The 27,424-nt window shown below is 48.0% G+C and overlaps 1 protein-coding gene, 1 long non-coding RNA gene and 1 pseudogene across 2 annotated transcripts; 2 read left to right on the forward strand and 1 right to left on the reverse strand.

Annotated features, from left to right (window-relative positions):
• Nucleotides 1-1,056: 1,056 nt before the first annotated feature.
• Nucleotides 1,057-25,672, forward strand: LOC112631637 (cytochrome P450 2E1-like). Its single transcript, XM_025397077.1, has 11 exons — nt 1,057-1,210; nt 13,602-13,679; nt 14,152-14,368; nt 15,252-15,411; nt 18,332-18,481; nt 18,865-19,025; nt 19,430-19,606; nt 20,491-20,632; nt 23,766-23,953; nt 24,450-24,591; nt 25,470-25,672. Exons 3-11 carry the CDS (start codon nt 14,192-14,194, stop codon nt 25,652-25,654), a joined length of 1,482 nt encoding a protein of 493 aa, XP_025252862.1. The 5' UTR covers nt 1,057-1,210; nt 13,602-13,679; nt 14,152-14,191; the 3' UTR covers nt 25,655-25,672.
• Nucleotides 10,802-10,850, forward strand: LOC112632264 (annotated as a pseudogene).
• LOC112631638 lies at nt 12,754-13,722 on the reverse strand. The gene is made up of 2 exons (XR_003121167.1): nt 13,172-13,722; nt 12,754-12,854 (listed from the first exon to the last, which is right to left on the reverse strand). It is a non-coding gene; the product is annotated as an uncharacterized LOC112631638 (long non-coding RNA).
• Nucleotides 25,673-27,424: the final 1,752 nt, after the last annotated feature.

Here is a 27,424-nt window from a genome sequence, read left to right on the forward strand (position 1 = left end):
AAAAATCAATGCCATAAACAGTGTAGAAAAGTAACCTAAAGAATGGAAAAAATTATTTCAACACATAGAACTGAGGACGGATCAGAATAAAGCATTCCTACAAATAATGAGAGACCAAAACCCCAAGGGAAGAAGAGAGCAAAATACCTAAAATACATGAGTAGGCATTTCAGAGAAAAGTATGTATAATTCTAACGGGGAGAGAGAGGGAGAAAAAGTTTCTCTATAATCAGGGAAATGCAAAGTGGGACCACAATTAAATATCATTATATATCAACTAAATGGGAAAATATTAAGAAATGTATTAGTTAGTACCTACTGTTGGGAATAACAGGAACACTTAGGCACCACTGGAAGCATGTAAATGGTTCAAATACTTGGAAGACAGTCTGGTTCCATGTATTTTAGGTTGCCCAGGTACACACTTGGCCTAGAGATACTCTTACACAGTGCTCCAGGAATCATGTGGATAAATGTTCCTAGTCTGCAGTAGCAAAACCTTGGGAATAATCTTGACAGGTCAGTGGTTAAACAAAGTGCGACATATTCTTATCTGTGGAGTCACAAAGTCGAGGAACTGCAGCAACACCTCACGACGTGGTAACGACAAATGATGAGCAAAAAATTCAAGCCTCAGGGAATATAAATGTTACGAAATCCCTTTAAAAATCCAAAAATAAAATTAAACAATATAAAAAATAAAATCACATTCAAAGCAAAATTCAGGACAGCGGCCACCTCTGGAGGGAGGCAGTTGGATGTGAGAGCTTCTGGCAGACGCGGCTTGAATGAGACGTTGTTTGGGATTGGGAGTGCGCTGCCTGGTGTTCAGACGTCACCACACTTGATAATTTACAGAAGCCGTTCACACGTTTTGTCCTGTGTCTCAAACGGGCACCAGGAGCCTCAGGGAAACAGCCGAGGCGCCTCCCCTGCGGCTTCTCTCTGGCGCCCTCTGGTGGGCGGGGCCCAGGCGAGCGGGGTCCCCTCGGGGCCTCAGGGAGCTGCAGCCCCAGGGGGACCGGAGGGCTCCCTCCTCCACCCAGCCGGGCTGCCACTTCCGCGTTGTTTGCTCCCGGAACCTTAACCGCGGCTCAGCGCGCGGGCAGAGCCGGCTGACTGGAGACAGGACACAGCGCAGGGCCGCGCGCCCTCGGACGGGGAGGCTTCGTTCCTGCACCGGCGTGGCTTGGCCTTTGGACGCGGCGAGGTTGTGTGTTCTCTGCTTTTGTTTTACTTGGAACAGACGTTTGGCTTTTGTCAAGGTCATTATTTCCAATGACCTTGTGTGGTATTGAACATTAGATACTTGCCCACACGAATGTCTGTTTTAGGGTTCTCACCGTTTTGACAACACAAAACGAGGAAGTTTCCCGGGAGAGCCCTCAAATCAGCCGTTCTGAGCATGTTTTCAGCCTCATCCGTGCTCCCCTCCCTTCTTCTCCAGAGCCTTTTGGGTGCCCAGAAAAGTAACATTCTTCTGCCTCTTAGCTCTGTGGTGCAAGGATTTACGGCGCTGATTGTCCTCCTAGAGCACTTCTGAGATGTTTGATGCTTCCTACTTGTGAGTGTGAAGGGAGGGGAGGGAAGTTCGCTGTCTGTCTGACAACATAATTTTGCCACGTGATCTGCCACTGAGGAGAAGTTGGCTGTGGAGGGAGGTCAAGTAGCCCAGGGAGGTGGTCATTCCAAGTGTACCCCCTCGTGTAGCCCACCCTCTCCCCACAAAATTGGGTCCTGATTTTATGTGGAAGATGTGTGTCTAGGAGCAGGAATCCACGGAAGACAAGATATGATATAGAAGAAACAGGCAAAGGGACTGTTACAGCACATATTCGAGGGCAAATAATCACTCGATAGGTGGCTGAAAATGTGAATGTCCTCGAAAAAAGTTAATTTATAAAATAGAAGAAAGTATATTTGAACAAATTTAAAACTAATATTCTAAAACTAAAATTCCCGAGATTTGGCGTAGAGTGTATATTGCAAGAGAAGTAGAGAAGAAACGTATACCAAGGTCTCTTCTTTTTCAGAGCAGACGATATTGACAAATTATTCAAGTTAATAACAAAACTATATATGTACTTTCAGATTCAAGGGTAACCACTGCTAGAATAACAATAGGATTCCAAATCTTCAAGCAAAAAGAAGAACAAACAAAAAATGATCAGTCCAAACATAGGGAAAGAAACTCACATACACACATACATATACACACATACATACACACACACACATACACGTGCACACACACGTACATATACATCATAACAGTCAAATTTAGTGATCATGATAAATATGACTGCTTAATTCTCCTATAAAAAGGAAAAACTTTCTGTTTATGTCAAAGCTATAGAATGTTTACAGGACACCTATTAAGAACAAAAATTACATAAAGATACTTTAAATATTATGATGAGCAGAGATAGACCAGGGAAATACTACGAAAAGCAAACACATGTAGCAACAGTTATCGGGGAGGACAAAAAGATGGTACAATTAGAAGATTAATTGCCAATTTTTAATACATATTGAATATATCTGAGTAGATTTTTAAAGTAAAGGATAATTTAATAAAACATTCTAGTCGGAGAAATCAAGGCACCTCACTTAGAAATGAAAAGATCACATAGATTTTTTTCTAAAGGCAACTTTTAAATTAAAAATAATTGATGGGGAAGATCTTTTAGAAAACATTGTCTAAATTCCAAAGGCCATACAGGAAAGGTCTGAAAATTTTAACTGTATGAAAAATCTAATGTTTTACATGGGAAATCAAACGAGAGACTGGGAGGAACTTCCAAACCATAAAACAGAAAAACAACTACTATTTATTTGATAGACAAAGCGTCCTTAAAATCTGAGAGGAAATATTTGAAACCCCAATATGAAAAGGGAAGGTATTGTTTCATTAAAAAAGAAATTCAAATAAATAATCAATAGATGAAAAGATGCTCTACTTTATTGACCAGAGAAATGCAAATTTAAGCAATGACATATCAATTTTCAGTTATCAGTGACTGACAGTATCCAGTGTTAGAGAAGATGTGTAGAAATTGTCACATATTACTGTGGGGGGTTTCAAGTGTTTCAACCTTTTGAGGAAGCAGTTTTATATACCTATTAACATCGTAAGTCCACATATCCAGTGTTGTAACCATCCTACTCCCACAAAACTGACTTACAGAGATACGTGCATGTCTGAACAAAGATACATCTACAGGTACCATTGTGGCACCTTTTGTAACATAAATATTTGGGGAAAATATTTGAATTGTTCATCAACTCAAAGTAGGCAAATTGTGAAATACAAAATGTATATGTGTGTATGTTTTTATAAATTATTTTTAAAGTTTGGAAGAATACACAGAATACTTTTAACCATAGTATGGTACACGCTATTGATTAGTAATCAAATCCCATTGCTAATTCCCTTAACATTTTGACGCATTCACTTAGAAAGTCTTTGCACTTTCCAGCCCCTCTTGCACAGAGGAGTGGTTATATTCTAACTAATAATTTAAAAATCTCAGATTTTCTGGAAGTTTCTTGGAAAGCTTTTATTTTCCTGATAAATAGGATAGACAAGAGAAGCACTTCCAGAATGGCAGGATAAGAAGCTCTGAAAATCTGTTCCTCTAGAATGGCGATGTGAACACCAGCAAAATTGTTGAAAAATGAATGAAGCCTCAGAGACCTTTGGGGCGTCATCAAGAGGATCTACACAGGCACAGTGGGAATCACAGAAGGAGAAAAATAAGGGGACAAAAATTCTATTTGAAGAATTAATGAGTGTCAATTCCCCAAATTTGATGAAAAAGATCCATCTACATATCCAAAAGCTTAACCACCTCGAAATAGAATAAGTGAAAGGAGAGCCGCACCTGCACACACTGTAGTCAAAAAATCAAAGGGAAAGAGGGGGTCCTGGAAGCAGCAAGAGCGAGATGAGTCATCAGGTAAATCAGCCCTCAATAAAATAACAGCACCTGTTTACATGAAACCGAAATGAGTCATCAGGTAAATCAACCCTCGATAAAATCACGGGAACCTGTTCACCTGAAACCAAAATGAGTCGTCAGATAAATCAGCCCTTGATAAAATAACAGCACGTGTTCACCAGAAGACACGGGGCCAGCAGGCAGTGAGATGACACAGTCAGGGTGAGGAGAGAGGCCATTTCTCTTACTGTCTCCTGTCTATGAAGAGAAGGAGAAGCTTAAAAACCCGAGGTTAAAGAGTAACCTCTGACTCTAACCACATGTGCTCTTAATCTATCATGATTCTTTAACGTGGACCCCTTAGAGTTGTAAGCTCTTAAAGGGGCCAGGAACTCTTTCTTCAGAGAGCTCGGTTCTTGAGACGCAAGTCTGCTGAGACTGCCAGCTGAATAAAGCCTCTTCCTTCTTTAATCCAGTGTCTGAAGGGTTTTATCTGCAGCTCATCCTGCTACATTTCTTGATTCCCTGACTGGGAAATGAGGTGATTAACAGACAGCCAAGGCAGCCCCTTAGGCAGCTTAGGCCTGCTCTGCAAAGCATCCCTGTGGGGGACTCTGGCCAGCTTGAGCAACGTGGATCATGAGAGCGCTCCCAGGTAGGCATTCGCCCTGGTGGAATGCCTCGTCAGAGTGGTGCACAGCAGGCACCCACAGAAGATCAACGTAGTGACTGAACACTGGGAAGGAACCAGCACTTGGAGTCCGGACATCTGGAATATGGTAGGACCGGTCCTGGGAACTTGCCCACTCAATTTGAGTGGAAGTGTGGCCTGAACACCCACAGTGTGCCCTTATCAGCACTTTGGTCTTAGTATTGATTCGATTTGGCTTGACTCTTTGCAAAAAGGAAAGTGAAAGCAAGTGAGTGCTCGAGTTTGAGATGAACGAGGTGAGTGAGTGGCCCCTTTACCCTTTCCTTCTTGTGGTGTGAGTGCTGTTTTGTCTCGGGAGGAAGATGGGTGGAACGCAAAGTAGGCCCATTCTGCTAGGAACTATGTTGAGAAATTTCAAAAAGGATTTAATGGAGACTATGGAGTTACTATGACACCAGGAAAACTTAGAACTTTGTGTGAGATAGATTGGCCAGCATTAGAAGTGAGTTGCCATCAGAAGGAAGCCTAGACAGGTCTCTTGTTTCAAAGGTATGGCATAAGGCAACTGGTAAGCCAGGACCCCAGACCAGTTTCCAGGCATAGACACTTGGTTACAGCTGGTTTTAGAACCCCACAGTGGTTAAGAGGACAGGCAGCAGCAGTACTAGTAGCCAAGGAAGAATCCCGCTCCATCCACCGAGGGGAGTCGGCTCCTAAAATCCTGTCCAACCCAACATCAGAGAATTCATGGCAAGAAATGGTGCCAGTCCCCCCCCCCCTTTCACCAAGAAGGAAGGCCTCTCCCTCCAGAGCCCACTGTGCCCAAGCTTCCACAAGGCCTACATACCCCTAGGCCACCCAGAGTGGAAAAGAAAGGATGCGAGACCTCTGGAGAAACCCCTCCCTTAGCCCGTTTGAGGCCTAGAACTGGGATACAAATGCCCCTGAGAGAGCAACGGTATACTGGGGTAGACGAGGATGGGCCTATGGTGGAAAGGCATGCTTTTGTGTACCAACCCTTCACCTCTGCCGATCTCCTCAATTGGAAGAACAATACCCCATCCTATACCGAAAAGCCTCAAACTATAATTGATTTGTTCCAACCTATAATCCAGACCCACAACCCCACCTGGGCTGATTGCCACCAGCTGGTCATGTACCTCTTTAACACACATGAAGGGAGGAGAGTGCTCCAAGCAGCAACTAAGCGATTGGAAGAACATGTTCTGGCTGATTACCAAAATCCCCAAGAGTATGTGAGGATCCAGTTACCAGGAATAGACCCCCAGTGGGACCCAAATGAAAGACATGGTATGCAAAGGCTAAACCGGTACAGGGAAGCCCTTCTGGAAGGGTGAAAGAAGGGAGCTCAGAAGGCCACAAATGTTAAAGTGTCTGAGGCCATTTAAGGAAAAGATGAGAGCCCCGCACAATTCTATGAGAGACTATGTGAGGCCTATCATCTGTATACTCCCTTTGATCCCAACATCTCTGAAAATCAGCTCATGATTAACATGGCTGTAGTTAGTCAAAGTGCAGAAGACATTAGAAGAAAGTTGCAGAAACAGGCTGGGTTTGCAGGCATGGACACTTCACAGTTATTGGAGATAGCCAACCAGGTGTTTGTGAATAGAGATGTAGTAAGCCGCAGAGAGAATCACTGAGAGAGTGAACGCCAAACCCGGTGAATTGCCGACCTGCTAGCTGCAGCTATTAGAGGGGTCCCCCCAAAGGGGCGAGAGAAGGGGGCCACTGGGAAAAATACCCAGTCTGGTCATCCAGGCTTGCAGTGTAACTAGTGTGCTTACTGTAAGGAAATAGGACATTGGAAGAACAAGTGCCCCCAAGTGAAAGGGAAACAGGGTGACTCTAGGAGGCCTCAGACAAGGACCAAGGGGTCTTGTTCAATTTGGCAGAAGGGTTACTGGACTGAGGGTGACCGGGCTCATATGCCCCCAAAAGAGCCCATGGTCAGGATGACAGCTGGGGGCAAGGACATTAAGTTACTTGTCGATAACTGGTGCCAAACATTCAGTAGTAACCACCCCAGTCACCCCCCTATTCAAAAAGACTATTGATCAAAACCCACAGGGGTTTTGGCAAAGCAAGCTTTCTGTTTGCCCTGGACCTGCACTGTGGGGGCGTGAAGTGATTCACCAGTTCCTGTACATGCCTGACTGCCCCTGGCCTTTGTTACTTAGCAAGCTGAGAAACCCCATCTGTTTTACAAAGCACGACTCCTTATAGCTAAATCTACCTGGAATGGGAGTCGTCATGGCCCTTATGGTTCCTCGGGAGGAGGAATGGAGACTCTTCTTAACTGAGCCAGACCATGAGATAGGACCAGCTCTGGCTAAACGGTGGCCAAAGGTGGGCGCGGAAGACAACCCTCCAGGGTTGGCAATCAACAACCAGGCCCATGTACTCATAGAATTTAAGCCTGGGGCCCAGCTGGTCAGGCAAAAACAGTACCCGGTCCCCAGAGAAGCTCTTGAAGGTATCCAGGTCCATCTCAAGTGCTTGAGAGTCTTTGGAATTATAGTCTCTTGTCAGTCTCCATGGAACACTCCTCTCCTGCCTGTTCCCAAGCCAGGGACCAAGGACTACAGGCCAGTATAGGACTTGCACTTGATCATTCAAGCTATAGTGGCTTTACATCCAACAGTACCTAACCCGTATACATTGTTAGGGTTGCTGCCAGCTGAGGACAGCTGGTTCACCTGCCTGGACCTGAAAGATGCTTTCTTTAGCATCAGACTAGCTCCTGAGAGCCAGAAGCTGTTTGCCTTTCAGTGGGAGGATCTGGGGTCAGGTGTCACCAGTCAGTACACTTAGACCCAGCTTCTGCAAGGGTTCAAGGACTCCCCCACCATCTTCAGGAAGGCCTTGGCTCGAGACCTCCAGAAATTTTCCACCAGAGACCTAGGCTGCGTGTTGCTCCAGTATGTCGATGACCTCCTGCTGGGACACCCCATGGCAGTCGGGTGAGCCAAGGGAATGGATACCCTGCTCTGGCACCTGGAGGACTGTGGGTATAACGTGTCCAAGAAGAAAGCTCAGATCTGCAGACAGCAGGGACATTACCTGGGATTTACTATCCAACAGGGGGAGTGCAGCCTGGGATCAGAAAGAAAGCAGGTCATTTGCAACCTACTGGAGCCTAAGACCAGAAGGCAGGTGAGAGAATTCTTAGGAACTGTGGAGTTCTGCAGGTTATGGATCCCAGCTTTGCAGTACTGGCCAAGCCCCTGTATGGAGTCACAAAGGGGCGTGACAGTTTATCTTTCGAATGGCGCTCCCAACAGCAACGAGCTTTCCATGAGTTAAAAGAGAAACTCATGTGGGCCCCAGCCCTGGGGCTGCCTGACCTGACAAAGTCATTTACACTATATGTGTCAGAGAGAGAAAAGATGGCGGTTGGAGTTTTGACCCAGACTGTGGGGCCCTGGCGAGGCCAGTGGCCTACCTCTCTAAACAATTAGAGGAGGTTTCCAAAGGTTGGCCCCCGTGTTTGAGGGCCTTGGCAGCAACTGCCCTGCTAGCACAAGAAGCAGATAAACTAACTCTTGGGCAAAACCTGAACATAAAGGCCCCCCATGCTGTGGTGACTTTAATGAATACCAGTGGACATAATTGGCTAATGAATGCTGGACTAACTAGATACCAAAGCTTACTCTGTGAGAATCCCTGCATAACCATTGAAGTTTGCAACACCTTGAACCCCACCACCTTACTCCCAGTATCAGAGAGCCCTGTCAAGCATAACTATGTAGAGGTGTTGGACTCAGTTTATTCTAGCAGGCCTGACCTCTGATACCATCCTTGGACATCAGCAGACTGGAAACTGTGCGAGGACGGGAGCAGCTTCATCAAGCCACAAGGAGAGAGGTGTGTGGGATGTGCAGTGGTAACATTGGATGCTGTAATTGAGGCCAAATCATTTCTCCAGGGTAGTTCAGCCCAGAAGACCAAACTCATTGCTTTAATTCGGGCCTTAGAGCTAAATGAAGGTAAGACGGTAAACATTTACACTGACTCTCGGTATGCCTTCTTAACCCTCCAAGTGCATAGGGAGTTATATAAAGAAAAGCCTGTTGAGCTCTTGGGGAAAAGACATAAAGTATCATCGAGAGGTCCTGCAATTATTAGAGGCAGTGTGGAAGCCCCAAAAGGTGGCAGTCATGCACTGCAGAGGACACCAGTGAGCTTCCACCTTGATTGCATTGGGGAAGTCCCAAGCTGACTCAGAGACTCTAAAAGCAGTATCCACCCCCTACCGGGCATCAGTCACAGCCTCCCTGCTCCCTCAGGCACCTGACCTTGTACCTACTTATTCCAAAGAAGAGAAGGACTTTCTCCAGGCAAAGGGAGGGCAGGTGATAGAAAAGGGATGGATCTGGTTATCGGACGGAAGAATAGCTGTGCCGCAGCTGCTAGGAGCCGCAGTCATACTGACTGTGCATAAGACCACCCACCTAGGCCAAGAGTCACTTGAAAAGTTGTTGGGCTGGTACTTCTACATCTCACATCTGTCAACCCTTTCCAAAATGGTGGCACAGCAGTGTGTCATCTGCCAGCAGCACAATGCTAGGCAAGGTCCAACAGTGCTGCCCGGCTCACAAGCTTATGGAGCAGCCTTCTTCGAAGATCTCCGAGTAGACTTCACCGAGATGCCCAAATGTGGAGGTAGCAAGTATTTGCTAGTTCTAGTGTGTACATACTCTGGGTGGGTGGAGGCCTATCCAACACGGACTGAGAAAGCTCATGAAGTAACCTGTGTGCTTCTCTGAGATCTCATCCCTAGGTTTGGACTGCCTTTCTGAATTGGCTCAGACAATGGGCCAGTGTTTGTGGCTGACTTGGTACAGAAGACAGCAAAGGTATTGAGGATCACATGGAAACTACATACTGCTTACCGACCACAGAGTTCCAGAAAGGTGGAGTGGATGAATCGGACTATCAAAAATAGTTTAGGGAAAGTGTGTCAACAAACAGGATTAAAGTGGGTACAAGCTCTCCCTATGGTATTGTTTGAGATTAGATATACACCTTCTAAAAGAACAGGATATTCCCCTTATGAAATATTATATCATAGGCACCCTGCCATACTACGGTGACTCCCAGACACTCCTCGAGAGCTAGGTGAAATTGAGTTACAGTGACAGCTACAGGCTTTAAGGAAAATTACACAATTTCAGCCTGGGTAAATGAGAGATGCCCCTTTAGTTTATTATCTCAAGTTCACCCTTTCTCCTCAGGAGATCAGGTGTGGATCAAGCATTGGAATGTAGCCTCCTTGTGGCCACAGTGGAAAGGATCTGAGAGTGTTGTCTTGACCACTCCCACAGCTGTAAAGATAGGGGGAATCCCAGCATGGATCCACCACAGCCACGTAAAACCTGCAGCACCTGAGACCTAGGAGGCAAGACTAAACCCTGACAACACCTGCAAAGTGACTCTGAAGAAGATGACAAGCCCTGCTCCAGTCACCCTCAGAAGCTGACTGGTCCATACATGGCTGAAGCATGAGGATAGAGACACGACAAAGCTGGCACATGTGCCCATGCAGGTTTGGCATGGGTTTGATCCTGGATCCCTTTTTGGAAAATGGTTTCCAGCTCTAGGAGGATTTAAAACTCTTTTAATAGAAATGATAATAGTGTTAGGAACCTGCATGTTGCTCCCCTGTATGTTACCCATATTTCTCCAGTTACTAAGAGGCTTCATTACCACCTTAGTTCCACCTTAGTTCATAAAAAAGCAGTATCCACCAGCTGTCTCACAGGAGGACCTGGGTAGTGAAGATGAGAGTGGGAACTCCCTAGTGAGTAAGGTTCTCAAAGCGGGGAATGAGGAGAGAGGCCATTTCTCCTACTGTCTCCTGTCTCTGAAAAGAAGGAGAAGCTGAAAAACCTGAGGCTAAAGATTAACCCCTCATTGTAACCACATGTGCTCTTAATCTATCATGACCCTTTCATGTGGACCCCTTAGAGTTGTAAGCCTTTAAAGGGGCCAGGAACTCTTTCTTTGGAGAGCTCCGTTCTTAAGATGCAAGTCTGTTGATGATCCCAGCTGAATAAAGCCTCTTCCTTCTTTAATCTGGTGTCTGAGGGGTTTTGTCTGTGGCTCGTCCTGTTACAAGGGTGCTGAAGGAAAACACTGCCAACCAAGAATTCTGTATCCAGAAAATATGTTTTCAAAAAGAGAGAAGTATTACAGCTCTTTAGAATTTGTCTAGCAGGTTTTCTGGTACCCTCCAGCATTAATTAATTAGTTAAAATTTAAAACATAGCCTTTTGACTAAGATCAAATGTCAAAAAGAGAAATTAAGACATTCTCAGATAAACAAAACCGAGAGAATTAATAAGTTTGTCTTAAGGAATACTAAAGGAAGTCTCTTGGGCCAAAGTCAATGAACACTAGTAACTCAAATCCACATTATACACAGAATTAAAGTAAGTGCAAAAACTTTTTAGTAGGTATAAAATGAAACCTACAAATAATAAAAAGAGAATTAGCATAATTTTTCCTTCTCAATGGGGTTTAAAATATGGAAGCTGCCTTTGTAGGGTGAATTTGGGACTCTCAGTTTTCACTTCACCCACTTCCGTGTTGTTTGCATTTGTTAAAAGGAGATATTTTACTTTCCCAATTAAAATTATCTTCCTAATCTTTATAAACAATTATTTAATTCCAATAAATCTTCTCTATATTGCTTTACTAGTGAGTTCTATTAAAATTTTGAAGCATAGACAATTCCCCTACAATATAAAGTATCTCCAGGCACAGAGAAGACAGGGGTTTTGCAATGGTTTCTAGAATAGTGCAATTTTTATGCCAGAACCTAATATAACACAAAAACTATAGCCCGATTTTATTTGCGGTTATAGATGCAAAATTGCTAAAAATACTATTAACAAGTTGAATCCTTAGAGTGTTAAAAGAGTATCACTCCATGAAGGAGTTGGTTGTGATGTGGAACTATGAGGTACTTTTTTATGATACAATATAAAATTCATGGTACTTTTATGGTGCATTGTGAGACAGTGTTTTCATCTGGCATCATACTAGCAGGTCTACGGAGAAAAGTCACAGGATTGTCTCAATCAAAAAGACATTTCATTAACCCAAATCTCATCCCTAATAAACACTGTTAGTTATCTAGAGAAAGAAGAAAATTGTCCCAATACAGTCACCTCTTTGCCATACCCAGCCAACAGCAGACGTGACGGAAGCCTGAAGAACTCCCTGCTACAGGCACAGGCACAGGCACACGCACTCTGTCATCCTGATTATTTAACCTTGTCCTAGAGTGTCCTGCCAACGGGATAGATGCAAAACAAATAAAAGCACTGACTTCTGAAAAGAAGTACACAGAAATGTCATTATTTTCAAACAACATGTTCCTGTATTTAAAATTTGATGTTGGTTGGACATCTAACAGTATTATGACCAGAGGACTCAGACCACAGCTGCATCCCTGTGAGGCACAGACTCTCCAGGGCATGCGGGTCCCACGTGGGATGTGCACACTCAGGTAAGCTGCACAGACAAGGCTATCCTCAGCCCAGGGGAGCCAGAGGCCTGCTCTGAGTCTCCACACTGATGCTTCCTGTTCTCACCCCACCAAAGCCAAGGCTCAATTTCAGTCTGCGGGGAGCTGACTCTGCCCCTCTCAAACACTAGGAGAAGGAATCAGTAAGCAAGGAAACTTGTGGACCCCAATGGCTGTCTGTCTCGGCCAGGCCTGGCTGGGCCCACAATAGGAGAACAGAGTGCAGGGGTCTGGACAGCTCAGTTTTTACCCAGGGAATTGTCCCTGCCACCTCACACTGGCCACTGGAAACGAAAGACAGAAGCAGGGGATGTGCTAACCCACCCACGAGCCAGTTGAGTCTACATTGTCAGTTCTCATCTCGAGGGGTACAAAAAACCAGAGAGAAGCAAAGGCCCCTGAAGCTTCTAACAGAGGCCAATGCCCCTTCTTGGTTCAGGAGAGGTGCAGCGTTAGGTGCAGCACAACAAATGACTTGCTCATGTGGCTAACAAATTGTCAAGAGAAAAACTGGGTTACAATGCAATATATAGTATGGAGTCTCATTTTTGTATAAATACAAGTATAGAATGGCATAACTCAAAATCCACAAGTCATTTGGTTGCATTGTAAATAACTTTTATTTTCTTCATTTCTCATCATATTTTCTATTATACATATTCATTGCTTATATAAAAGTATAAAATTGCAACCTATGAATTAAGAACTTCTAGGCCGGGCACAGTGGCTCACGCCTGTAATCTCAGCACTTTGGGAGGCCGAGGCGGGTGGATCATGAGGTCAGGAGATGGAGACCATCCTGGCTAACATGGTGAAACCCCGTGTCTACTAAAAACTACAAAAAAAAAGTAGCTGGGCGTGGTGGCAGGTGCCTGCAGTCCCAGCTACTCGGGAGGCTGAAGCAGGAGAATGGCGTGAACCCAGGAGGTGGAGGTTACAGTGAGTCAAATTCACGCCACTGCACTCCAGCCTGGGAGACAGAGTGAAGAGAGAGACTCCATCTCAAAAAAACACAAAAAAAACCTTCTATATATTGCCAGTTAGAAGACAGAATGAAAAACATTCTCTTCATTCTAACCACACACACAAAAAAGCTCCACAAATTACCTACAGACTACCTTAATAGAAGGTGGAAGAGGGCCTGTATGAAGAAAATAATAAATACATGAAAGAAGAAACTAGTCAATGTTGAGCTCTACTGTGTCCCGGGATCAACAAAGACAAGATATCTTTAAAACCATCTTCCAAATTTACCCTAATGTAAAACAAATCCAATAAAACCCTAATGTAATTTTTTAAGAATTTAAATTTGTAATAATTCCAAAGAATAATTTTTTCTTGATTTTCTACAGCCAGAATATATAACTTTCTAAAAAATAAAAACAGAGATTAACTTTCACAGAATTGGTCCATTATTTCTTTCCTTTTATTTTTCTTTCATGGAATTTTCCAGTGAATTTGAGAAAGTGGAATAGAATTCCAATGTTGAATTTTCCTTCTGGCCCCACTCATGTGGCAGGTGGTGATTCAGGTACTATTGGGGGCTACTCAGACAAACCTCCTCATCAGACATCAAGAGGCTGTTTCACCAGGAGGGCTGGTACCCTGTCTAGAGGGGGTTGGCATGTGGTTGATCCTGTATTACATTAAACCCTACTCCAAACAAATTCATGGCAATATGGCTGGAGTTCCCCTTTGCCCAAAGGGCAGGACAGTCCCTCACCCCACGTTCTTAACTATGGGTTGGCAACATGTCCCTGGATGTGTTTACTGGCACACTGTCAGGTGCTAGCAACCAGGGTGTTGACATGGCCCAGCTCCGTCCTCACCTGGTCACTGGCTTGAACCCCTGGGGGCCACCACTGCGGGAATCAGCCTTCGAAACGTCGGCCAAGAACAGCTAACAAACTAATAACTTGGGCTAGACTAGAAGGAAGAGGGCATTGGTTGGTGTGTCACCCTCCTGCTCGAAACACATTATAAAAAGCCCTGCGTTTCCACAGGATTGTCCTCCCAGGCTGGCAGCGGGACCCCAGCGGCACCATGTCTGCCCTCGGAGTCACCGTGGCCCTGTTGGTGTGGGTGGCCATCCTCCTGCTGGTGTCCATCTGGAGGCAGGTGCACAGCAGCTGGAATCTGCCCCCAGGCCCTTTCCCACTTCCCATCATCGGGAACCTCTTCCTGTTGGAATTCAAGAATATTCCCAAGTCCTTCACCCGGGTAAGAGAAATAGTGTTGATTTTAGGGAGAATAACTCAGGAATTGGATCTTGTGTGTGTGTATTCAACTGCTTTGCAGACAAATTGTGGTTGTTCAATACCAGCCTGTTGTGAGTTAACTGAATTGATAGCATCCTGGAGCGACACTCAAAATGTGTCGCTTGCGGTGCAGCTGGAGCCCGGAGCCCGCGTGCCAGGCCCTGGAGGCCCCCGCGTGTGCCTCGTCCTGGGGCTGATGGGCGAGGCCGGGCTGCTGCGAGGCCGGGATAACCGCGCTGGCGGCCAGATGCGCACCCGCTGGGCTTCAGCCTGTGTTTGCCAAAGCAGGAGATGAAACGTGAAGTGTTGGGCCAGCCCCTGTGACACCAATACCTGCCGCCTACGACTATTGTGAACACTGAATGGGCCAAGAAATCTAAACGTTAAATGAACTGCTGAAGAACGCCCTCAGCATGGAGCAGGCGCGGGTGTTCGCGCTCTTGGGCGTGCGCTCTGCGGGGCGCCGGCTGGCGGCGGGCGGGGGGCGCTGGCTCAAGCTCGGGCTCCCGCGCCAGAACCGGGTCCAGAACCTCGACTCCGGAAGCGGGCAGCGGGGTGGTTGGTGGGCGCGCCTTAGGGAAGGGACTTGAGCCGGAGTCCGCGGAGTTGCCCGAATCCAGGCACGTGGGGTGCGGGGCAGCTGGAGCCCCCCGCGCGCCCTGCAGAGGCAGCAGCCTCTTGTGGGGAGGGTCTCCCCCACCTCGGGCTGGACAAAGGCAGCCTTTCCCCACGTCCCTCTGGGTTCTCTAGAGCAACAGCAATACCCGCCTGGCAGGGGTGTGGCTTAGAGCCCCGCACCTCCTCGCCGGGCCGCGGGCCTGACTTCCAGCCTCGGGTCTCCGCAGCTGGCCCAGCGCTTCGGGCCGGTGTTCACGCTGTACGTGGGCTCGCGGCGCGTGGTGGTTGTGCACGGCTACAAGGCGGTGAGGGAAGTGCTGCTGGACCACAAGGACGAGTTCTCGGGCAGAGGCGACATCCCCGCGTTCCACGCGCACAGGGACAGGGGTGAGTCCGCGTCCGTGGCACGGGGCGGGGGGCGCATACCACGCCCCGGGACAGTTACGGGCGCCAGCCACTTTGGCGATGGCCAAATACTAAACTAACAGTAATGTTACAGTAACAGCATCCGAAGGATGATATCGGGATTCGGGCGATGGCCCCCGCGCGTTGCCTGCGGCACGAGGCGCACGGAGTCGCCCAGGAGTCCGGCCTCTCAGCGACGGGGCGAGTTCGCAGGGATGGGCGGGGCTGCTTCTGAGCAGGAGTCGCCTCCCGCACCCCCACCGCTCCGCCTCTGGGCCCGCAGGCTCCTCCTGGGAGCGCTTTCGCCTCCTGTTCAACCGCCTGGGCACAGGTGGCTTCGTCCACCGAGGTCCCCTCACCCACGCTGAGGCGTCGGAAGCTGCGGACACTGCGCGCCTCGGGGCTTTGCTCAGCTGCAGCTGGTGACCTCCAGAGAGGGAGCCTCTGATGTCCCGCTGGGGGGATGTCCTGAGACCGGGAAGGGGGAAGAGACCCACTGAAATTCCATCTCCCAGCCTCACCTCTGCTGTCTCCTCCACATTTCCTGTCTCCAGAGCCCCGAGTTCAGCAAATCCAGAAAGCGGCCTGTTCCCTCTCTAGGGAGAGGAAGGTTGGGGTCTGGAGGTCTGGCTCGTCTTAATCTGAGCATTCTCCCAGCCTCCTGGCTTCAGACCCCAGCAAGGCGGGGCTGCCGGCCGGCTCCCCTCTTCCTGCTTGCAGACCCGGCCTGCTGCTGCTTTCTCCTTCCTCCCTCCCTGCCCCTCGGTTTCAAAGTAGATTAGAAATAACACGGTGTGCCACATGGAAGCCTCTAGTTCCTCCTGAGTCAACTTTGATGACGAGGCTCCAGAAAACCTTTGCCATGCTGTGTGGGATTTTTACATGGTGAGCTCGCGCTCTTGCCCTATTTAGTTGTCCAGTCTACATTCCTGAACATTGTGAACATTGAATGGGCCAACAAATCTGAAAATTAAACGAACTGATAAAGAAGGCCGTCAGCACAGAGCAGGCGCTGGTGTTCGCGCTCTTGGCGTGCGCTCTGCGGGGCGCGGGCTGGCGGAGGGCGGGGTCCGGCTCCAGCTCAGCCTCCTGGGCCAGAACCGCGTCCAGAACCTTGTCTCCGGAAGCGGGCAACGGGGTGGTTGTATCACAATTAGTGGCATTTGGTTTTCCTTCTTTTACATTGTGGGTTTGTTTTGCTTCTCTGGGGTTGCCAAAAACAAAATTAACCATCTCAGACCTTGTCGTTAACACAGGAGGAGCATTACTGGAGGAGGCCCTGGGGTTCTGTGGTTGAGGAGCTCAGTTCTGGTTCCGGGGAGCCCTTATCTGCCACCCACGGGTCCAAGGCACAGTCTGAGGCAGCAGGGCGGGGAGCGGAACTCACATCAACACAGATCGGGCCCAAGGGGACTTTGCTGCCTCTGCCTGGGGGCTCTAAAGCTTCATTTTCACATGACGCACAGGGCTCAGGCTGGCGGAAAAGTAGCAGAGCCCTGGGCATGGGCTGCACCTGGCCGTTGAGGGACAATGATGGAAATATTCCTCATTAGCACAAAACAGCACAGTCTGTGTGACAACGTGTCAAGGGAACTGCACACATCCTTTCAGAAAAAGTTCATAAAACGGAGAAAGCTTCGTTCCCAATCTAGATTTTTAACCTGTTGAATGCTGTCTAAATGGGTCATCTCGGGGTGCCCTCCACTCAACATGACCACGTCTGCCGCCTGCCCCACCTGTCTCCTCAGTCCTTCCTCCACACCTTTCAGGATGAGATGAAGCCCTCAGTCCAGCTGCACCCCTGCCCCACCCACCTCATCTCATGTGGCCCCGCCCCTCTCGGGCCGGGCAGCCTTGCTTCTGGAGCACGTGAACACAGCTTTGCCAGGCACTTTCTGAGCGCCCTGCAGGTGCCTCCTAGGACTGGTCAGTGGTCAATCAGCTAATGAAGCTGCGTAGGACATGACCCTTGTTTACCGCAGAATGCCCAGAGCTGGCAGGATGTCTTACATGCGGGAGGTACCCAAAATGTATTTATCGAGGAAGTGATGATGGATAAGAGGAAGACAGAGAGTGAGGGAGAGAGGGGGAAGGGGCCCCTGAGGTGTAAATGAGCTGTGGCTGGGAGTGTGCAGGGAAACAGGGATAATTTCAAGGTTCCTATCTGGAAGAAAATAAAAAGGTTTTTAGTTGAGATAAGGGTGGGAATAAGTGAACAGTTTCAAATAATAAAAAGTTTAGCTTTAGATACGTTGATTCCAAATGTGTTCATACTCCCAGGAGGATCCAGCAGGCAACTCTTGGGAGGAGAGACAGGGCAGGGCCAGGTCTTGGCAGCTCAGAAGGGTGCAGAAGGGACAGTTCTTGGTTCTCCCAGCTCTGATGCTTTGCACAGTCAGGGACTTGTGTGACCTGTCAGATTTTAGTGAAGAAACTTGCTGTGAAGTCGGAAAGCTGCAAGTTGAGGTGTGTGTGGTATGAGGGTTCAAAATCTGTGAGAACAGAATGGCTTTTCAAGGATGTTGTTGATAGACAGGGAAAGAGGTGGGAGTTGTTTTGGAGAGGCCATATATGGTTTTATGTATGGGGAAGACTCAGCAGAAAGGAAAAAGAAAGAAGGCAAATTGACAGCATGAAGAAAAGCACCCAGGAGAGGCTACATGTGATGAAGAAATCACAGTGCAGACTGAGGGCCCCAGAAAGGCTCCTCCCCAAAACCTGACCAGTGGCTGGTGCTAGCAGCTGCCAGGCTGGGACGTCCCTCTGTCTCTCTGTCCCTCTGTCCCTTCTGTCACTTGTTTACACCCCTGCAAACCCTGCTGTGCTCTCCCAGGCCCTCTCTAGCCCGCTTCTCCCCAGAATGGGTACTTAGAATAACCCTCTCCTGTCCCCTCTGCCTTAGGAATTATTTTCAATAATGGACCTACCTGGAAGGACATCCGGCGGTTTTCCCTGACCACCCTCCGGAACTATGGGATGGGGAAACAGGGCAACGAGAGCCGGATCCAGGGGGAGGCCCATTTCCTGCTGGAAGCGCTCAGGAAGACCCAAGGTGCGTATCTGCTGCAGGGCCCAGCCCTCATGCAGACCAGGGGCGCAGGGAGCCCTGGCTGGGACTCCTAGACTGCATCTGAACCACAGGGACCTACGGACAAGGAGAGGGTCAGGTGAGTCCATAGATGCTGTGTTTTAGAACTCTAGTTTCCAGCTACACAGTTCAGGGAGTAAGGGTGGCCATTAAACATGTGACTTGTATCCTAAATACTGTTGAAAAGCAAAGGAAACTCAAACAGGTTCAGACATTCACTATCTTTTATAAATCACCAGTTATCAGGGCACCTTCTCACAGGCTTTGGTGAACCTCAGTGGGTGACTGAGCCGGTGGAGGAGTCTCCTTGTGCCTATCTTCTGATTGCCCCGACTGCCTGTTTCTAGGCCAGCCTTTCGACCCCACCTTCCTCATCGGCTGTGCGCCCTGCAATGTCATAGCCGACATCCTCTTCCGCAAGCATTTTGACTACAATGATGAGAAGTTTCTGAGACTGATGTATTTGTTTAATGAGAACTTCCAGCTGCTCAGCACTCCCTGGCTCCAGGTGAAGCCACTTTCCTCTTTCATCAATCATCAACTGTATAGTTTACATTAGAAAAAGAAGGAAAATTCAGGTTATATGTGATAGACAGGACTGCAAAAGCCAAAGAACATAGCTTCAAGGGGTGTTTGATTAGACAGCCCAAATATTACTCCCAGAGTCATCTCTGGGGCCCTACGCACCCCCTTTCCTAACGTCAGGATGCGTATTGACCTGTGTGTGCACATTTGCCGTGCAGTGTGCACTGCTGAGGAGAATGGTGCCCAAGAAGGACACTGTTGACCCAAAATATTCCAAATAAACTGTGATTACAGTCACAAATTCAAGTTTGGAGAAAGTTGTTGGTCCAACACAAACAATTATGTTGCATCCAGAAAGAAATAGTAAAACATATTTTCCCTCTCTAGCTTTACAATAATTTCCCCAGCTTACTACACTACTTGCTTGGAAGCCATAGAAAATTCATAAAAAATGTGGCTGAAATAAAAGAGTATGTATCTGAAAGGGTGAAGGAGCACCTTCAATCTCTGGACCCCAACCGCCCCCGGGATCTCACCGACTGCCTGCTTGTGGAAATGGAGAAGGTAGGCTCGGCCCTCCCATGATATGGGCTCTCTGGGGTGGGCAGGGAGCGCACGATTTCAGATTTACAGTGTGACCTGCACTCGCTGGTGTCCAGGCCTTCCAGCGCAGCACGCTCTTAGTTTCACACACACACTCTTGGCTTCAGCATGACCACTGGATGCAAGTCAGCCTGCCTGGCTGCCAAGCTGGCTTGGGGCTTTGGGGTGGTGTAGGTGGGCCCCTTAGCCCTCTCCAGGCCCTGCTGCTCAACCCTTTCTAGTCTACAGACTTTGAGAATTGCATTTTGTCTGAGGAGAAGTCCTCAGCCTTCCTTGTGGGCATGTACTCCCCAAGTGCACAGGTGCAAGACTTCCAGCCCTCCCCAGCTTCATCCACCTGCAGCCGCTCAGGACCCTGATCCCCTGCCTCCTTCTCAGCTTGGAGAAGCTTCTTGTGTCCTTGTCTTGTCCTTTCCTGTGGCTTGTGGCTCAAGAACAACATGTGGAGCCCACCCTGATTTCCCGGGACTGTCTGAGCATCTCTTCTACCAGTTTGGCCCCTCATGGCAGCAGACACTAGCCCTGTAACAGGAGGGGTCAGCAGGAGCCGTTTAGCTCCTGCCTGAGCTATGACCAAGGTCAGGGGGATGTCGCCTCTCCCAGGGTGGCCCTCATGCTGTTGAGGGAGACAGAGCCCTGTCCTGCCCTCAGCAGGTTTCCAGGGAGCCTCAGTTTCCATGGCTGTGCGGTAGAGACGACCCTGTCTGTCACAACTCCAAGTCACAGTTCCACTGGGAGAGCCTCTTGGACACTGTCTCCTGTGTCCCTGTGGAGCTGGGAGGTGGCTGGTTCTGTGCTGAAAGGAGACAAGCAGCCCCTTCTCCTGTCTGTCTCTGGCATCACAGGAAAAGCACAGTGCAGAGCGCTTGTACACAATGGACGGTATCACCGTGACTGTGGCCGACCTGTTCTTTGCGGGGACAGAGACCACCAGCACCACTCTGAGATATGGGCTCCTGATTCTCATGAAATACCCTGAGATCGAAGGTAGGCAAGTGACTGGAGGGACACCGTGCGTGCGGATGCATCTCCCTGGATGGCCAGCCTTGCGCATTTTAGGCTGCAGCTGTCTGTTTGAATCTGCTTGTTAACCCTCACGGTGATGTGGTGAGATGGCTGGATGCACTGCTTTGAGGGGAGATGTTACTGTCTGTGCTGGACACCTGGTACTCTTGTACACTAGTTGGTCCATACCCCACGAAGAGGCCCCTGGTTGCAGAAAAGAACCTTCCAACACCAGAGTGGAGAGAGGTGGCAGGGTCTGCATTCTGCTCCATAAATAACCTATTTATGACAGAGAAGATAATGTCCCAGTTCCCCCGAGTAAGACCTGGTCTTCTAGGCAGAGCAGGTGGGGAGGTTGGAGCTGGAGGGGAGGGTCCTTGCTGGGGCGTCTTCCTCAAATGCAGATGTGAGGAGGGAAGTCGGGGAAGAAGCAGCTACAGCTACCCTGGACCCTCGTCATTCCTTCCACAGGGCTCCTCCCAGCGGTACCTGGGGCAGTTGGGACTCTGTGCCTGGAGGAGGTGTGAGGGGTGTGGGCCTAGGTGGTCAGAGGGTCGTGTCCTGAGAAGCACCCATCTGGGCCAAGTAGAGGTGATGTGAGGGCACCCGCGTGTAAACAGGCCAGTCAGGGCTGGCTCCAAGTAAAGGGCAGGAAAGGGAGCTGCAGCCTGGCTGGAGACTGCCCGGGGGCCCAGAGCCCCTTCCTCTCACTGGGCTGGACACAGGGCTGGGCAGCCTCTGCCCGAGGCAGTTCACAGCCGGAGTGGTGTGTGCCACCCTCCTCAGAAAGCTGCTGCTAATGGTCACTTGTGGTCTTAAGTCTCGTCAGCTCCTGAAAGCAGGAATTACAGGCTATGAAGTGATTTCCCCCAAGAAAGTCGACATGTGACGGATCCAGGGTCAGACCCTAGGCTTTTCTTGTTCTTTGTTCTTCGTCTTCCTCTTTTTTTTTTTTTTTTTTCCTTTTTTGAGGGAACAGGTTCTCACTCTGTTGCCCAGGCTGTGCAGTGATGCAGTCATGGCTCACTGTAGCTTCTACCTTTTGGGCTCAAGTGATCCTCCCACCTCAGCCTCCCAAGTAACTGGGCCACAGGTGTGCACCACCACACCCAGCTGATTAAAAAATTTTTAAAAAATATTTTAGCTGGGCACGCTGGCTCACACCTGTAATCCTGACACTTTGGGAGGCTGAGGCGGGCCAATCATGAGGTCAGGAGATCAAGACCATCCTGGCCAACATGGTGAAACCCCGTCTCTACTAAAATACAAAACAAGTAGCCGGGTGTGGTTACATGCGCCTGTAGTCCCTGCTAATTGGGAGGCTGAGGCAGGAGAATCACTTGAACCCCGGTTTCACTGAGTCAAGATCATGCCACTGCACTCCAGCCTGGTGACAGAGCAAGACTCTGTCTCCAAAATAAAAATTTTTGTTTGTAGGGACAGGGTGTCACTACGTTTTGCAGGCTGGTCTTGAACTCCTGGGCTCAAGTGACCCTCCTGCCTTGGCCTCCCAAAGTGCTGGGGTTACAGGTGTGGCCACCATGCCCCATCCCTGGCCTTTGCTTTTTCAATCACATGGAAATGTGAAGGGTCAAGGAGCCAAAAGTTTAGGGAAGGAATCATTGCATGGATCTGCAGCGATTATAAGAGAACTTTTGTCTACTCTGCACTAGGGGAACCATGGACTCAAAAAATGTTTTAAATTATTACTTATGAGGAGGTTCCAATATAGACAAAAGGAAAATAAATACGATTGACATGCCTATATCTATTGCCAAACTTAACATTTATTAACATTTTGTGATACTTACGTCAGAACTCTTAAAAAGAAAATGTGTTAGGGCCAGGCACAGTGGCTCACGCCTGTAATCCCAGCACTTTGGGAGGCTGAGGCAGGAGGATCACGAGGTCAGGAGATGGAGACCATCCTGGCTAACACGGTAAAACCCCGTCTCTACTGAAAATACAAAAAATTAGCCGGGCGTGGTGGCAGGCACCTGTAGTCCCAGCTACTTGGGAGGCTGAGGCAGGAGAATGGCGTGAACCCGGGAGGCAGAGCTTGCCGTGAGCCGAGATCGCACCACTGCACTTCAGCCAGGGTGACAGAGCAAGACTCCATCTCAAAAAAAAAAGAAAGAAAGAAAACGTGTTACAGAGCCAGCCAAAGTCCACCTCCTCACATCTCCCCACCTCTTTCCCCCAAGATGGTTCCAGAATTGCTGTGTGGCTTTGCACCTTTAACAGTTATTAATTATCAGCACAACATTCATATTATTGCTGTATGTGTTTAATATTTTACCTGGGTACTGTACATAAAATTTCGCAGCTTGTTTTTTTTTTCACTCAATGTATGATGACGTTCCATAGGAAAGTCCAAACACGGGAAGTCTAGGCAACTTGCCCAAGGCATCTGTTACCTCTGTCAGAAAGACAGAGACTTTCAGACTTCAAGAAGTAGACCCTGCATGTCTGATTCTGTTCTGTAAACCCCCTTCATACTCAGAAGCATGCAATAAACCAGCCGCAGGTAGTTACCAATGCAAAGATTTCCCTCCTAGAAGAAATGTCCAAAACATGTTCATTATTCTGTACTCTTGACATGAAGAGAAGAACTGAATAAGCCATCATCAACTAACATAATGGATGCCAAACATCCTGTAAATAACCTCGTAGAGTTTAGCTCTCACCAACATTTTGGAGAATTTTCCAGTAATTCAAAGGACCTAGGGAACCATAAGTACTGCTTAGAATGCTCCATAAGTATCTTCTGGGTGGGTAGGGGAGTGGATGGGAGGGTGGATGAATAGGTGGATGGACAGATGGTTGGATGAATGACTGGTACATGGATGAATGGGAGGGTGGATGGATGGGTGGTTGGATGGATGGGTGGATGGCTTGTTGGCTGGGTGGGGTGGGTGGATGAATGGGTGGGTGGGTGGGGGGTGGATGGATGGAGGGTGGATGGATGGATGGAGGGGTGGATAGATGGAGGAGGGGGTGGATGCGAAGATGAGTAGATGGATAAAGGGTGATTGAATAGATGGGTGGATGATGGGTGGATGTCCAACTGGCCAGGAACCAATCCCTTAAATTTGTCCCATTCATATCCTGGCAGAGAAGCTCCATGAAGAAATTGACAGGGTGATTGGGCCAAGCCGAATCCCCGCCATCAAGGATAGGCAAGAGATGCCCTACATGGATGCTGTGGTGCATGAGATTCAGCGGTTCATCACCCTCGTGCCCTCCAACCTGCCCCATGAAGCAACCCGAGACACCATTTTCAGAGGATACATCATCCCCAAGGTCCAGCGTGAGCCTGGAGCACACAGCATGAACACCATCCTATCAGCTAATCGCCTTCATGCCAGGGAGCAGGATGGGGGCCCCAAGACCCTTCCCTTTGGCAGGGGTCACCGAGTGGAGAGGCTGCCCCCAACTCGCACCCTGTGGGGTGCTGCTTCCCCAGGAGTGCTCAGATTGGCCTGGTGACCAGAGAGGTGGAGGAAATCTGGAAAATGCCTCAGCAGTTAATGCCTGGGACTGTAGTGAATTCTAATGCCAGGAACAATCACAAGCAGCCTTGGGGTTAATCCTATGAGAAGATTAGGGCTTTCATCTTCATTTAGACCTGACCCCTGACTGCTTTCTATCTAATCCTTCACTAAGCAACTCCCTCAGCTGGAAATATACTATCCTCTATAGCATAATATTCAAAACAACATTCGTCACTGGGGGTTTCCAGGTGAAAGCCCACATTTTGTTAACATGACTCACTGAGACAAGTCTTTGTTTCTTCCAGGGCACGGTCATAGTGCCAACTCTGGACTCTGTTTTGTATGACAACCAAGAATTTCCTGATCCAGAAAAGTTTAAGCCAGAACACTTCCTGGATGAAAATGGGAAGTTCAAGTACAGTGACTATTTCAAGCCGTTTTCCGCAGGTGAGAACGATCAGAGCACCTTCCCTAGAGGAGCAGCCCACACTCCTCATGTCCACTCCACGTGTGCTCTGCCCTCGTCCCAGGCACCCACTGACACCCCAAACCTCACTGTGTGTCCTGTTTCTATTGACAACATGACCCACATGTACTCTTCCCTGTTCAGGGAAGTTACATAACATCTTTCAGCAGCAATCCTGGGAATGAAGTGTTGTAGGTGGATTTTTTTCCCCCAAAGACTAGATATTTTACATCATTCATTGCTAAATTCTGTTCCTATTTTAACAAGTCTTAGTGAAAAGCTCTCAAAGCCATATTACCCAATTCTCCCTAATTGTAAACCAGAGCTACTAAACAAAACCTAAGCTTTGGTTACCTAGAATCATCACAGGAAGCATCAAAGCCTTCCTGGGATGTGACTCAGTGACTCTCTTTGAGGCACTTGTCCTTCCCAGGGCCTCATCTTAGGGATTGTTGTGGGAAGATCACACAACCAACTCCATGCTTTTCACACCCAATGCTGGGGCCCCAGCTTCAAACAGTGCCCTACTTCCCTCCTGTAGGCATCACTGGTGAGCACTGGGGGTGGCTTCTTTACTGGGCAGACAGACACTGTCTTCCCAACTTAACATGGGTTTTGCAATTGAGCTCTGGATAATTGAGGTTGATGAAGGCTGGTCCCTGAATTAGTCAGTGTCGCTGGTATTCTTCCACTCAAGTACATTTTGTGCTGCTTTTAATAGACAGAGAGGGGTGAGTCCTGCCTTGTCATGGCCGTTTGCCCACAGCCTCCTCCTCCCCGCTTCCCCTAGTCTCACTGTTGACAGCGTCATGTCTCTGAAACTCCCTCAGTGTCTCATCAATACCATTGTTACTTCTAGGAAAACGAGTGTGTGCTGGAGAAGGCTTGGCTCGCATGGAGTTGTTTCTATTGTTTTCTGCCATTTTGCAGCATTTTAATTTGAAGCCTCTCGTTGACAGAAAGGATATAGACATCAGTCCTGTAAATATTGGGTTTGGCTGCATCCCACCACGTTTCAAACTCTGTGTCATTCCCCGCTCATGAGTGTGAGGATGTCGCCCTGATCCCTCCGATTTCAAACAAGTTTTCAAATGGTTTGAGGTCAGCTTTCCTCAAACCTATTCCTTTCTTTGCCTATGAATATTTGAAAATAAATATTTTCCCAGAATATAAATAAATCATCACATGATTATGCTACCTGCACATGAAGTCATGGAATACCTTAATTGTTAAAGTGATTCTCACAGAGAGAGGTTTTTGTTTGTTTGTTTGTTTGTTTGTTTTTGGAGACAGTTTCACTCTTGTTGCCCAGGGTGGGGTGCAGTGGTGCTACCTTGGCTTTCTCCAGGAGAAGCTGAAAGAGTAGACTTGCTGAGTCTTCCGGCCTATGTCTTTCTTCCGTGCTGGATGCTTCCCGCCCTCGAACATCAGACTCCAAATTTTTCAGCTTTTGGACTCTTGAACTTACACCAGTGGTTTGCCAGGGACTCTCAGGCCTTCGGCCACAGACTGAAGGCTGCACTGTCGGCTTCCCTACTGTTGGGGTTTTGGGGCTCAGACTTGCTTCCCTCTGTGTCCTGGGTTCAAGCGATTCTCCTGCCTCAGCCTTCCAAATAGTTGGGATACAGGCACCCACCACCACACCCAGCTAATTTTTTGCATTTTTAGTAGAGACAGCACTTCACCATGTTGGTCAGGCTGGTCTCGAACCCCTGACCTCAGGTAACTTGCCACCTCGGCCTCCCAAAGAGCTGGGATTACAGGTGTGAGCCACCATGCCTAGCCAGAGAGAGGTTTTAAATATATGTTTCTTTTAATATTAAATTGTAATGTAAGTTTCATGTTACTGAAAAGCTCTTCAATCTAGGATCAATCACTTCAGTGTCAGAAACATATTGAGGTGGGGAATTTGTATTAGTCAGGTTTCTCTAAAGGGACAGAAACAGTAGGATAGATGTATATATGAAGGGGAGTTTATTAGGAGAATTGACTCACACGATCACAAGGTGAAGTCCAACAATAGGCCATCTGCAAACTTAGGAGCAGGGAAGCCAGTCCAAGTCCCAAAATCCCAACAGTACAGTGCAGTCTTCAGTCTGTGGTCAAAGGCCCGAAAGTCCCTGGCAAACCACTGGTGTGAGTTCAAGAGTCCAAAGCTGAAGAACTTGGAGTCTGATGTTTGAGGGCAGGGAGCATCCAGCATGGGCAAAAGATGAAGGCCGGAAGACTCAGTAAGTCTGCTCTTTTCAGCTTCTCCTGCCTACTTTATTCTAATCACATTAGCAGCTGATTAGACGGTACCCACCCAGGTTGAGGCTGGGTCTGCCTCTCCCAGTCCACTGACTCGAGTGTTAATCTCCTTTGGCAGCACCCTCACAGACACACCCAGGGACAAGACTTTGCATCCTTCAATCCAGTCAAGTTGACATTCAATATTTGAGTGCAAGGGAGAATTTCTTTTCTTACTCTGTTATCTCAGCACAGGCATCAAAGGAGAACATTGATAGGTGCTGACCCTTAACGCTTACAGAATTTGACTTTGTTAAGAAATAAAAGCTTCCAGTTAAATGCTCTAATATGACTTGAAATGTGATTACAATTTTAATTCAGAAATCCACAAATTCAATTAATTAAACCCTGCTACAGTAATCTCAGTGAAATCTTTCTAATCTCAAATTGGTTTCCTAACTGACCCCATTTTGTTCTTTGAAGTCTATAGCTACACAGTTACTCTGCTTTGCCTTTATTTGGGGTATCCTCCTCAAACATAAATGTGAGGATTTAACTGCTTCCTTTGTATGAGAATTGTTTCCT

This window comes from Theropithecus gelada, chromosome 9 (assembly GCF_003255815.1).
Source record: "Theropithecus gelada isolate Dixy chromosome 9, Tgel_1.0, whole genome shotgun sequence".
Lineage (NCBI taxonomy): Eukaryota > Metazoa > Chordata > Mammalia > Primates > Cercopithecidae > Theropithecus > Theropithecus gelada.